This window comes from Mus caroli, unplaced genomic scaffold (assembly GCF_978045245.1).
Source record: "Mus caroli unplaced genomic scaffold, Mus_caroli_1 scaffold_8, whole genome shotgun sequence".
Lineage (NCBI taxonomy): Eukaryota > Metazoa > Chordata > Mammalia > Rodentia > Muridae > Mus > Mus caroli.
Window position 1 is genome coordinate 120,470,498 of NW_028227263.1, and position 13,654 is coordinate 120,484,151.

At 54.2% G+C, this 13,654-nt stretch overlaps 1 protein-coding gene across 2 annotated transcripts in view; it reads left to right on the forward strand.

The window, feature by feature from the left end:
- The window catches only part of Grik5 (glutamate ionotropic receptor kainate type subunit 5), a 61,666-nt gene extending 51,922 nt beyond the window's left edge, over positions 1-9,744 (forward strand). For both annotated transcript variants that reach the window (XM_029479516.2, XM_021166366.2), the window contains exons 16-20: positions 3,596-3,761; positions 4,040-4,265; positions 5,672-5,800; positions 5,887-6,008; positions 8,809-9,744. In XM_029479516.2, the coding sequence (XP_029335376.1) occupies positions 3,596-3,761; positions 4,040-4,265; positions 5,672-5,800; positions 5,887-6,008; positions 8,809-9,234 (1,069 nt within the window). In that variant the 3' untranslated portion in view covers positions 9,235-9,744. The remainder of the gene's footprint in view (positions 1-3,595; positions 3,762-4,039; positions 4,266-5,671; positions 5,801-5,886; positions 6,009-8,808) is intronic.
- Positions 9,745-13,654: the final 3,910 nt, after the last annotated feature.

The following is a 13,654-nucleotide window of genomic DNA, read 5'->3' on the forward strand; positions in this document are numbered from 1 at the left end:
ACACCTTTCTGACGAGAACCCCTCAACCTCGTCTAGCTGTCAGCGAGGTTTCTCCTTCCTTCCCCCAACGCTCACTTCACCTGCGACTCCTCAAGCCTGATTCCAGGCACCACCTTCCCGCAGGCAGCATGTGTGCGTCTCACTAGCTAACCCCCTTCTACAGCTCTCTGCCACTTCAGTACTCAGTGTGACACTGCACACTGCCCCTCAGTGAGTAAGGGTCTCAGTATGTGGGCCTGGCTGTCCTAGATCTACTCTGTAGACCAGACTAGCCTTAAACTCAGAAATCCACCTGCCTCTGTCTCTGGGAGTAAAGCGCCGGGCACCGCCACGCCTGGCTGGATATGATTTGTAGTTGGATCAGAACAATAAGCCAATGCTTGTGCATAAACAAGGTAGGTGACATCTATTTACAGTGAGGAGTGAGGCCTTTGACTGGATCATTGTTGATGCTCAACATTTGACACTTGGAAATAGTTGGCAAAGGAACCAGTGTGAGTCCCGGGAACTGGTGTGGCTGGCCCAAGCATCTTGACTGAGTGAATCCAATACCAATGGAGTTGCTATCCTAGCCTCACCTTCTCAGAAAGGTGAGCAGCTCCGGCAGAGCTCCCTACATGACAGCACCCAGTCCTCACGCTGAGTGAGAACTACACTCTGCCGATTGCAGTTCATACTGTGACTGCAAGAAATGTGTGTGTTTCCTGCACTAAGGGGTCAGGCTCTGGGAATTGTGCCCCCAGAGCTCTGTGTTGTTCAGGCCAGGCCTTGCAAGGTCAGCCTGCCCACTGGCAGAAACCAGGACAGCTACACTTGACCACTCGACCCAACACGAAACACTATGCAGATACATGTCCCCACTGCAAGCCACTCCTGTGTGCCCTGGGCTGGAGCTCATCACCTCCAGAATCCTCCTCTGAGTCTCCTCACATACCCAGCTAACTGGGAGTGCTTCTCTTGCCGTGTTAATAGATTACCCCAAATTCACCTATTCCCCTTGTCCAAAATAGCTCATCTCTTTGCTTCAAAATCTCTATCTATCTATCTATCTACCCATCCATCCGTCTATTATCTATCTAACTATCTATTCCCTCTACCAGTGAGCAACCAGTCCTATCACCCCATACTCCATCACCTCCACCCACCTGCCATGTCACAGTCTCAAGGGCCAGCGAGACACCTGATGTGTGCTGGGCAGGCACTGGGCTATTTCTTGGTAGTGAGTAACACTGACCTGTGAGGTGGTTGTGGTGAGACTGTGTCAGTCCCTGAGCCTTGTGTCAGGGTTAGAGGTTTTTTCCTACCCGAAACTGTATGATTCACACTTCTGTCCACTCATTCCCAACCCAGAGCCTAAGACCAGCTGCCCATTCTTGTTACTGTCTGATAATGAGCCAGCGGGGTCAGGGAGGCCCTCTTGGGTCTGTGGCCGGCAGGGGGCCTGGCCACTCTTATTTGGCAGGAAGAAGGCCAGATGAAGCCAGGTTAGAACAAATGGCTGCCCTGGCTGCCTCTTCTCCTTCCCAAGTCAGACCATGTCACTAAGATGGTGACAGTAGACACTTGTCCAGCACATTCTGTGTTGTGGGGTAGCCCACTCTGCACAAAATCCCTCATGGAAGAGCCAGTGGTGATGTTTACCGCATAGGTGAGGATGCCAGAGCACAGCTTCAAGGTCATCCAGTTAGTTGAGGATGGAGCCAGGACTTGGGAATTTTCCAGTTCTTTCCATGATTGATTTCTAATTCACTTCCGTTGTGGTCAGAGAGCATCCTCTGCAGGTCTTTAGTCCCTTTCAATTCCTTGAGACTGTTTCGTGGCCTGCACCATGGTCTGTCTAGGGAAACTGTCCCTGTACATGCCCTGGAGATGGACTCTGCTGTAGGTGGGTGAAGTGTTCTAGAAATGCCACTGAGGCTGAATGGTTCGATGGTGTTACCCACGGCTTCTGCCTCCTCACTCACTGATGTTCTGTCTGGCTGTTCTGTCTTTTTTTTGGTTTTTGGTTTTTGGTTTTTTTTTTTTTTTTTTTTTTTCAAGATAGGGTTTCTCTGTATAGCCCTGGCTGTACTGGAACTCACTTTGTAGACCAGGCTGGCCTCAAACTTAGAAATCCGCCTGCCTCTGCCTCCCGAGTGCTGGGATTAAAGGCGTGCGCCACCACACCCTGTTCTGTCAACCAAAGAGAGGGAAATAGCAACACTGGGAAAATGTTTTATCCCTGAGCTGAACTCCCAGCTTTTCACTGGTGAATTTCTGGCAGGTTCTGTTCTGCTGAGCCATCTCCAGCCCCTCACTGGGGAATTCTAGGCAGGGGCTCTACCACTGAGCCACACCTCTAGCCCTTTGCTGGGGGATTCTAGGCAAGTATTCCACTGTGGAATCAGTTTTTGTTTTATAACTTTTTAAAAGCTATCTTTATCTACGCAGAGTGGCGTGTGCATGTCACGAGTCCAGGCGTAACTCAAAGGACAACTTGTGGCAGTCAGTTCTCTCCTTCCACCATGTGGGCCTGAAGGTCAAAACTCATCAGGCTTGGTGGCAAATGCTTGGCCCACTGTCTTAGTTAGTGTTTTGTCACTGTGAAGAGACACCAGGACCAAGGCAACTCTTATAAAGGACAACATTTAGTTGGGGCTGGCTTACAGTTTCAGAGGTTCAGTCCATTATCATCATGGCAGGAAGCACGGCAGCGTGCAGGCAGTGATGGTGCTGGAGAAGGAGGAGAGTGGAATTCCACACTAGGTGGAGCTTAAGCATAGAGACCTCAAAGCCCACCCCCACAGTGACACACTTTCTCCAGCAAGGCCACACCTCCTCATACTGCTGTTCTCCATGGGCCGAGCATCCACACACGTGAGTCGGTGGGGGTCTAACCTATTCAAACCACTACACCTACTTAGTGGTCTCTTGCCAGCCTTGCTTTGTGAGTTTTGAAGCCCCGTAATTACATGCGCTAGTGCTTGGAACTGTTCTGTACTCCTGAGCTGGCTGGCCTCTCTGTCACCAGGTCATGTCTCAGTCCTGGCCGCAGTGCTTGTCTGAAAGCATCGATGCGTTACAGCCTTCTGATTCCTGGTGTTCACATGGTGTATCACTGCCCATCATTTTATTCTATGTGAATCTCTCTCTCTCTCTCTTCTCTCTCTCTCTCTCTCTCTCTCTCTCTCTCTCTCTCTCTCTCTCTCTCTCTCTGTGTGTGTGTGTGTGTGTAAAATTTCAATTGGTTATTTTATGGATGGCTATTTTGCCTGCCTGTGTGTGTACCATGTGTGTGCAGTGCCCAGAGAAGGCAGAAGAAGGTGTCAGATTCCTTGGAACTGGAGTTATAGTTGTGAGCTGCCGTGTAGGTGCAGGGAATCAAACCCAGGTCTTCTAGAAGAGAACAACCAGTGCTCCTTTCTGCTGAACTCTCTCTCCAGCCCCCTCCCATTGCTTGTTACTGACTCTCCCTCCGCTTGGAGGAGCCTCAGCTCTGTGTGAGCCCCCAGGGACTGTTCTTTGCTTGAGAGGATTACTTGTCTGTCTCTGGAGTCTTGCCTCATTCACGGACAAGCTGACGTGCAGCAAGAGGCTCATACTTCCCACCCCTCAGGTGGGCCTTCACCTTGATCATCATCTCCTCCTACACGGCCAACCTGGCTGCCTTCCTCACGGTGCAGCGCATGGAGGTGCCGGTGGAGTCGGCTGACGACCTGGCGGATCAGACCAACATCGAGTACGGCACTATCCACGCTGGCTCCACCATGACCTTCTTCCAGGTGGGCTCCCTTAGAACCCCTTAGGCCAGTTATGAGGGAGTAGACATCCTTGACCTGTCCGGGGCAGCAGCACCACCTGGTTGAACACCCTGCCTTTGGCCTGGTGAATGGGATCCTAATGAGGGTCAGCACTGAGAGCACAGGAGGAATAAGGTCAAGGAGGCCGCTGGGAGGGTTGGGCCAAGTCTTGAGTTGTCATCAGGAAGGAGGGAGAGCGGGAAGGTGGGAAAGGGTCAGAGTGGCCCTCACCTGTCTTCCTTCACACTGGCTCTGCCAAGAACTCTCGGTACCAGACGTACCAGCGGATGTGGAACTACATGCAATCGAAGCAGCCCAGCGTGTTTGTCAAGAGCACAGAGGAGGGAATCGCCCGCGTCCTCAACTCCCGCTATGCCTTCCTGCTGGAGTCCACCATGAACGAGTACCACAGGCGCCTCAATTGCAACCTCACCCAGATCGGGGGCCTCCTCGACACCAAGGGCTACGGCATCGGCATGCCGCTGGGTATGTGGGGTGAGGCATGGGGCCTAGAAACTGGAGTAGCTCATGCACGCCATGAGAGAAGTGGGTATGCTGTGTGGCCCTGGACAGGTGCAGTCACCATCCTGATCCTCTGCACCCTGAGCATGCAAAAAGCCTGCCTACGAATTTCTGAGTTCGAGGCCAGCCTGGTCTACAGAGTGAGTTCCAGAACAGCCAGGGTTATACAGAGAAACTCTGTCTCGAAAAAAACAAAACAAAACAAAAAAAACAAAAAAAAAAGCCTGCCTAGAGGCCAGTGAGCTCCGGCCTCAGGGTGTTAAGGGAATTCTGTGGCTTTGTATGTACACTTCAGCAAACATGAGGTGCAGCTCCTCCATCGGTGTTAATGTATGAGTGCACTGTTGCTGTCTTAGACAAACCAGAAGAGGGCATCAGTTCCCATTACAGATGGTCATGAGCCACCATGTGGTAGTGGCTGGGAATTGAATTCAGGTCCTCTGGAAGAGCAGTCAGTGCTCTTAACTATTGAGCCATCTCTCCAGCCTGGTCTTTTTCCTTTGAGACAAAGTCTTGCCATCAAGTAGGTCAGGCTATAGATGAGGATGGCCTTGAACCTCCGGATCCTCCAGCCTCCACCTCCCAAGTTCATGTAGTACTTGCTGCACCATGCTCAGCTAGGCCTTGGTTTTCCTTGCCTCATAGTCTCTCCACGGAGTGTATGTCCTGGCTCAGAGCAGGGGCTCGGTGAGTGCAGGAAGGAAGGGGAGAAGTGGAACAGCTATTGCTTCGGGACACACTTGCCAGGGCTCAGCTAGAAATGCAAACACTAATTTGTTTCCAAGCTTTGGTAATGTTTGGTAAACACGGTGAGCCCAAGGAGAGGACAGAAAGGGCAGGGTGGGGAGATGCAGAAGCTCTGCATGAGGAGCCCCTCAGCCAGCCACTCTGATGCCCTTCCAGGCGGCAGGCATATGAAGCTGTAGAGGAGCGAGTGGGTCCTCGTGCAGTCAAGTGTTCTGAAGCAAGTGTGCTGGTAGCCTGGCTGGGAATGGAGGACTTGCTGCCATTTTGAGTAAAGCTGCCAAAGGGGAGCCAGTGGCTATGCAGGGACCTGAGGGGGTGTGGGAAAGGGCGTTTCAGGCAGAAGTGAAGGCCTTAAAGTAGGGCTCTGTCTAGCAGGTATAGGCAATTGTCAGGAGGCCAGTGCAGCTGTAGCTGGGCGGGGTGAGCCTTGGGCTGGGGCTCTTAGGTATGGCAGCCCCAACACAGGAGAACCTCATTCTCACTGCAGGTGGAGTGGAGAGGGCTGACCTACTGCTCAGAGAGCTCCCTCCCTCTGGCTGTCCAATAGAGGCTAGGAGAGGTGGCAGGGCAGGTTGGGTTTTGGGTAGTGGGGACCATGGCGATCCCCTCATGTGCTCTGCCAGGCTCCCCTTTCCGGGATGAGATCACACTGGCCATCCTGCAGCTCCAGGAGAACAACAGACTGGAGATCCTGAAGCGTAAATGGTGGGAGGGCGGCCGGTGCCCCAAGGAGGAGGACCACAGGGCCAAAGGTCAGTACTCCCTTCCCGTGCCTGCCCCTTCTCAGAAACCCCTTGGGCCCATGCCCTAGACACACCCTAGCTGTGTGCACTCTCAGGTCTGGGCATGGAGAACATTGGCGGCATTTTTGTCGTGCTGATCTGTGGCCTCATCATTGCTGTCTTCGTGGCGGTCATGGAGTTCATCTGGTCCACGCGGAGGTCAGCGGAGTCCGAGGAGGTGAGGAGATGGGCCAAGCAGGGGAGATCCCTAGGGACATTAAGGGCCCAAAGTGATGAGTGGTAGAGGCTTGGATGGAGGAGGAGGGGATGCGAGATGAGGGGTCGGGAAGTCCTGGTCAGAAAACGGAGGTGGCAGGTCAGCGATTCCAACAAAGAGTCTAGGGCATGGGAAAGGACAGAGGCAGAAAGGAGAGCCAGGGGAGTGAGGAGGATTAAAGGAACCTCGGAAGGAGGGGTGTGGAGGACCCCAGAGGCTGAGAGCAGGATGCTGAAATGAACGGCTGGTGTGGGGGTGCACTCGGGAGGCAGAGGCAGGCAGACAGACAAAGCACAATGGCTTCATAATCCCAGCATTGGGAAGCTGAGGAAGGAGGATGGCCACAGTTGGCCTCAGCCTCTCAAGTGGTAGCGCTGTGAGCACCCCACTCTGCCCATATCATAGCCGTGCAAGACCATCATCGAGGGGCCGTTTTATTCCTTATGGTCTCCAAGAGGAGTGGCATATGTCCAAAGAGGGAAGCAGGGGAGGAAGTGGCTGGGCCAGATTTCACTATGGTTTCCCTGGGAAAGGCAGGGCAGAGTATAAATACAACAGAGAAGGGAACAGGGAATCTAGGATAGGAGAAAGGACAGAGGAGGGACTGGCTGTTTTGAATCATGTTGGTAGGTTTGGAATATGGGGACTGTTTGTTGGTTTGCTTGCTTAGTATGTGTGGTACTGAGGCTAGAGCCCAGGGCCTCACGTGTGCCGGGCAGACGTCTACCACAAAGCCCTTATGTCTACCCTGCCACTGAGCTGCTTAGGTTCATCTTCACCCTCGAATTTTACTTTCTAAGACAGGGTCTCACTAAGTCTCCTGTCTGGCCTTGAGTTCACCCCTCAGCCCAGGATGGCTTTGACCTTGAATCCTCCTGCCTCAGCCTTCTAAGAAGCTAGGGTCAAATGTCAGCAACCCCAGGCCTCTCTAGATTCACTACTATTTGGTCTGTATGTTTGGTCTCTAAAACTTGGCTGGTTCTCAGAGATACAGCCTTCCACCCTCCTGTAAGATCCTGGGACATCAAACACCCCGAGTCAAGAATCAAAAGCATAATGCATACACTTAGTGGCGGCTGGCAGCAGGCCGCTCAGTTCCTCGAAGGAGGGCCTCTCCTCGGGGCTGCCTAAGTGCCCTCTGCAGCTCATGTCCGCCAGCAAGTGATCCAAGCAGGAGCGAGGCAGGCAGGAAATAGCCCATTCTAGCCACATCCTGTCACTCAGAGCAACCCTGATGGAATGTCAGAGAGGACTGAGGGGCGAGACTTAGAGACTAGACACCATATCGCCCAAATGTGCATTTCCCCCCACTCCAACATTTATTGTTGGTTTGGTTTTTGTTTTAGTTTTGTTTATTTATCTGTAATTTCGGATGTGCATCTGTACATCATAACCCAGAGTTTGGATCTGAGTGTGGCAATAGAAGCCAACTTTTGGGATTCAGTTCTCTCCCTCTGCCATGTGGGTCCATCAGACTCCATGGCTCAGTCATCTTCCTGACCTCAGTTTGGATTTCTGAGACAAGGTCTTGCTATGTAGCCCCTGCTGGAACTCACTGTGTAGCTCATGCTGGCCTGAAACTTATAGTGATTCTCCTGTCTCAGCTTCTAAAGCGCTGGGATTTCAGGTACGTGTCACCACACCCAGCTCCAAAGTTTGTAAATGCAGCACCTTCTCTGATGTCCTCTGGGGTGCGTGAGAGTGCAGTAATGTAATGCCAAGTGTCAGAGCTTGCACTCAGCCCCCACCCCCACCCCCAGGCAGAGCCCCGAGTGGAGTTGGCTCAAATCCCCCTGCTCCAGCCTGCCGGAGTAGGGATGATAATATCCACAGCCCCCTCACAGGGCTTCCTGCTCACCTTGTCTCCCTCTAGTCAGTCCTCAGCACAGCTCAAGCGATCTGACAGAGCCAGCAGCCCTCTACTTGAGCTCTCCAGTGGCTCCTGTTGGACCCTGGAGTAAATCAAAAGCCTTGTAATGGTCTAGTGGCCTGACCCAGCTGGTCTCCACCCTCTGGCCTCATCTCCTTCTCCCCTGGTTCCTCCCAAGCCAGGCCTCGCCTCACTCAGTACCTTTGCATTGGAGAATGCCCAGGTCCTTTTTCACGGGGCACACCCTTTACATAAAGGTCTCACTTAGGGCTTCCTCATCTGCCCTGCCTCAGAGACAGTATCCTGCCCACCCACACTCTACCTGTGTTATTTCTCTGAAGCACTTATCTGACAAAGTGTCTATGTTTATATTTGTTCTTTTCTGTCTCTGCATACTTAAGGAGGGCTGGGGGCGGGTTTTTTGGTTGTTTGTTTGTTTGGTTGGTTGGTTTTGGCTTTTGATTTTCCCTCGATTCCTGGGTTTGGAACCCAGAACCTTAGACGTTTTGGGCAAGCCCTCTACCGCTGACCTATATCCCAAGTCCTAAGAGTTCTGTTTTATTCTTTTCTATAACGCGGGTGCCTGGCACTCAATAAATATGCCTTGTAGTAGTGTGGGGCAGAAATGGTGTGTGGAGTGCTCATGGCAGCCAGAGCATCTTGTTTGGAAAGACAAGAGTCAGAAAGTAAAAGGCAGAGTCAGGGACAAACCCAAGGAAAGATGGAGCCGAGAGAGGGATACAGGGGATGGTGGGGGTGCGGTACAGGAAGTGAAAGCCTTGGAGGAAGGAACAGAATTGGGAGGGGAGAGGTGCAGAAGGTGCAGAAAAGAGGTGGGGGTGGAAAGGGAGGACGCGGCGGGCCTCGAAGTGACTGTCCCACCGCCCCCAGGTGTCGGTGTGCCAGGAGATGCTGCAGGAGCTACGCCACGCCGTGTCTTGCCGAAAGACCTCGCGTTCCCGCCGGCGCCGGCGCCCTGGTGGCCCGAGCCGGGCCCTGCTGTCGCTGCGCGCAGTCCGCGAGATGCGACTCAGCAACGGCAAGCTCTACTCGGCCGGCGCGGGCGGGGACGCGGGCGCGCACGGGGGTCCGCAGCGCCTCCTGGACGACCCCGGACCTCCTGGGGGACCCCGGCCCCAGGCTCCCACGCCCTGCACGCACGTGCGCGTCTGCCAGGAGTGCAGGCGCATCCAGGCGCTGCGAGCTTCGGGGGCCGGGGCGCCCCCACGTGGCCTGGGCACCCCAGCCGAAGCCACCAGCCCGCCTCGGCCGCGGCCAGGCCCCACCGGACCCCGCGAGCTGACCGAGCACGAATGACCGTGGACGGGGCCGGGCGTGCGCCCCGACTGACTGCAGGGACGCGATGCGCCCCAGACGGACAGGACGCCGCGATTTTGCCTTCAATTCCTGGTGAAGTCCGAGCCCGGCTCCGGAGCAGGCCTGCGCCTCCTAGTGGACTTGAGCGAGGGTGTCGCGGACGCCCGCATTCCATCCCGCACCGTGGGCGGGAGGAGCGCAGAGACCGAGGACTCTAAGGGTCGCGGACTGTGGGGGCTGCTCCCGGAGTTGGAAAGCGGTCCGCGGGGAGGACCCCAACCTGGGACTGCCCAGATGCCCCAAGACTTGACACGGCTCTCCACACTTCTGGAGGTGGGGAGGGCCTCTGGACATGTGGGTGTCCCCTGGTGCCCCTCTCTTCTCTTTCTCTCTTTTTTGGGGGGAGAAACCTCAGAAATTTCTATGAGACGCCCCCAGGGAGAGGGTCTCTTGGGCCCCTATACCTCCCCCTGCCACATCCCAGTCCTGTTGGAATAAAAAAAAGAACAAAACCCCAAAACTGGGAATACCTGGGTTTTATTTTCTGGGGGAGGGAGGTCAACGGACGTTTTTAGACCCTGGGAGTTTACCGAAAACAGCAAGAGATTTGCACACTCGCCACCTTGCACAATGCCCGCTGCATGCAGGTCAGCTCAGGTCCCAGCAGCCGCCCCCTCTCCATTGACCTTCTCAGGACAGAAGGAGGCTGCGACAGAGACCCTGAGACAGATGGAGAGATGCAGGATCTGAGAAGGCGGAGTAATTGGGAGGGAAGACTCGAAAGAACGAAACCAGATGGGGCTGGGGGGATGGGAGAGCCTGGGAATTGTTCCTGTTAAAGCCGGAGGTGGCCCCTATAGTGAGAATGTGGGACTGGGCTATAGTGAATTGAGAACTTGGGAGTCGTGTGTGTGACCCCTGTGAAGCCACCTTCAAGAATGACTAGCCCTTGAAGTCATATCTCTCTCCAGCCCTCAAGAGAGGACGTGAGGAAGGGGAAGAGGGGGAAGGGGACTGAGGGATGGTTGAGCAGAGAGAATGGTGGGTCTGCCTTCTGTCCCCGCCTTCCTCACGACTCTGGAGGTTTCTCTGGAGAAAGGACGACTGAAGGTCACACAGCGGGAACCAGAACGAGGCCGAGCAGAAACGGGAGAGAAATGCAGCGGGGGCGGGGAAGAAGCAGACGGGTAGAGAAGAGGGAAAAGATCTTGATGCGGGCAGAATGGGTGAGGGCTGGAAAGAGAGGCGAGAAGAGGGTGGGCAGAGAGAGAGAGAGAGAGAGAGAGAGAGAGAGAGAGAGAGAGAGAGAGAAACTCTGAGAGGCGAAGAGATTGCAGAAGGGGACACATTCCTGGGAGCGCGATTCAAATGAAACAGGGAAGGGAAAGGGCACAGGGGGTTAAGGTGACAGACAGAAAGACATAGAAAGCTAAAGGAAGACCCGAGGGGACCGGAAGGATGAAGAAGACCAGATTAAGAACCGGCAGCTGGCGAAGCCCGCCCTTCAACCTTTACAAGGACTCGGGAGCTGTCCGTTCAGCACCCCGCCGCCCATACCAGGCTCATAGCCTTCCGTGGTCCCCCTGCAGAAGGACACGCCCCAAGGTCCCCCTTTCCCCCCGCCCTCCCGTGTCAGGCTGCTTCGTGCGGTGTCCTCAGTCTCCACTTGGCCGCTTCTGTATCTCAGACTTTTGGTGTGTGTGTCATCCCAGGCCAGACCCAGCGGCTTTGCTGTCTCCGTATCTCTAAGAGACTGATTAATCACCCTGTCCTGGGGCTGGATGCAGTTGAAGTGGCTGTCATTGCGGATTTTTCTGTTTGCACCCCCCTCTCTTTGTGCTCTTCTGTATTTTTGAACCCACCGAATTTATCCTCTTTTTCTCTCTACATTTGGCAAACCTATCCTCTGCCCAGCAATCTAAGGTGCCCCGTGTCTCTGTCACCCTCACTGAACATGCCTGCCACAGTCTCCCTGGCTGTTCGTTCATCTCTGCCTTTGCAAATCCTCTGTCATGCTTCTGTGTCTGGGTGGTTCCTGTCCGTATCTCTTCTCTCTCTCCCCCTTCCTCCTCCTCTCACTGAGCTCTCCCGCCCTCCTCCATCCCTGTGACCTTCCAAAGTCTCCCTACCCCCCCCCCCTTCTGCAGAGTCTCGCATTGGGAGCGTTATGCACCAGTCATCAGTTTAGTCAGCCTTGTGTCTAAGGAAGAATTATATGAAGGAGCCTGAGCCTGTGTCTGGGGTGGGACCTCCAGCCCAGTTAGAAGACAGGAGGAGCATGCATCTCCTGAGATCTACGACCCTCCTGCCTCCACCCGCCCCAGCCCTTCCCTGCATCTCTAACCTGTCCTCTGTGGACCAGGCACAGACCTCCAGGCTTATTACATCTTGAGAGAAGGAAAGGATAAATGAATAAAAGTTGGTAAAAATCCCTCCATCCCAGGGGTGAGGAACAGACTTGAGGAAGGGGTGTCTGAGAGCCATGCACCTGCGCTGAAAGGTGGGGCTCCTTCACCTTCCCTCATCTCCATGGCAACAAGCCGGATCTGCAGGCCCAACCTCCTTTGCTGCAGAGTCAGCCTCCCTGTTACCATGGCAACAGGGGACCGCAGGAGGGATGGGAATGGGCCAGAGAACAGGGTTGTGATGAAGCTCTAGGTGCTGGGGGAAGCCCCCTTCCTCCTTCTAATGTGGTACTATCTCTATTCCTGCCCAAGGCCATCGCTCTGTGTCTCTGCGTCCCTCGTTTCCCATGTCCCCTTGAGGTCAGAATCATCTTACTCCTCAAACCCATTTTGGAGCAAGGTCTCACCATGTATTTCCTGGTTGTCTTGGTGTTTTCTGTGAAGACCTGGCTGGCCTTGAACTCATAAAGATCTGCCATAAAGACTGCTTCTCTGAATGCTGGGATTAAAGGCATGTTTCACCATGGCCATCAGATCCTTAATCTTAACATGCAGCAAACCCTGCAGAGTCAACTCACTCCCTGCTCCTGGCCAGAGTTCTCGTTCCCCACCCGTCTTCTACCAGCATCCCCAGGGAGAGTCTAAAATGTTCCCATGAGCAAAGTGTTGTCAAGGTGGGCATAGGAGACTGACTCCTCGGGCTCGGATGAGGAGGATAATGGGTGCTGTGTGTGAGAGGCAGGCCTGAGAGCATGGACAAGCAGGAGGCGGGACACAAGCGCATCCTTTTATACACCCGGGGATGTGGGTGTGGTGTGTGGGCAGGAGCGTTGGGATATGTTTGAAGGTGCAACAAACTCCTGCATCATGACAGCGCAGTAATGTAGGATGTGTGAGATGGTCTCTCGTGGCTGAGTTCTGAATGACTCTGTTATGTGTGAGTGTGTGCACTTTTTTGCCTGTCATTCACAGCAGTTATCTGGCCTGTTTGTACAGTAAGCCTTTTCTCATGCCCCAAACACACCTGGGTATGTGCAAGTATGTTTGATGGTATTGTATGCTTGTGCGCCAGTGGCCACAGAGGCCTCTGTGAGTGTCTGGAGGAAATGTGGGTCTTATGCTTGCGCAATGGTGCTAAGTGAAGCAATCTCTTGGCTCTCTGTGTGAGATGGTGCAAGGTCAGCTGTGGTGCAGTGTGTGATGGGAGTCTGTGAGGTGGTGTTCTGAGGGCGTGGGCTCTCCACAGCACTTCCGCATCGTGACTGGGTTTCTGTTGTGGTGTGATGGGTGTGAGCTCTTTATAGATTCTCCTTTTGCTGGTTTTTGAGCCTCTGGTTGAAAGATCACAGTGGTGGTGATGGTGGTGGTGTGTGTGTGTGTGTGTGTGTGTGGTGTGACTGGGATGTGGTTGAGAGTCTTTGGTGGTATACGTGGAGGTGATGGTGGTACCTAACTGTGGTGGGGGCATTTCCAGGGCCTCCTGGTATGTTCTTCTGGCTTTGTTGTGTCTCCTTTGTGCTGTGTGTGGTGATACGTCTTTGATAGTTCAGTCATGGGGACACAGCAGAGGATATTAGGGCCCCCTCCCACCTCCACAACACCCCTCCACATGTCTCCCCATCAGGCACTATCTTCTTCCTGAACAGTGTCAAACATAGACTCCTGGGGTCCCCTCTACATACTGCAAGATGGTGGCACTCTGGGGCCCTGCATTACTGCAATTCACTGGGCCTTTCCTCCCACCCTGTATCCACCCCACTCCCAGAAGGAGGCAGATTCCAGGTGCCTCCACCCTCAAAGCCTCGGTCCCTAAGGTCCCTCCCTATATTGAGGGGGGTCTCTGAGTCCCCACCCTGGGGATGTCCGGTATCCCCCGCCCCCCACTGTGCTCAGCTTCTCTGTAGCCACCACTTTGCAGAAACAAGGTTGGAGCGGTGAGGGGGGGGGAGGGGGAGTACAGCTGCAGTACTGGGGGCCGGGCCGCAAGCTGTCCGTCTGCTCAGTGCTGCTCCTGA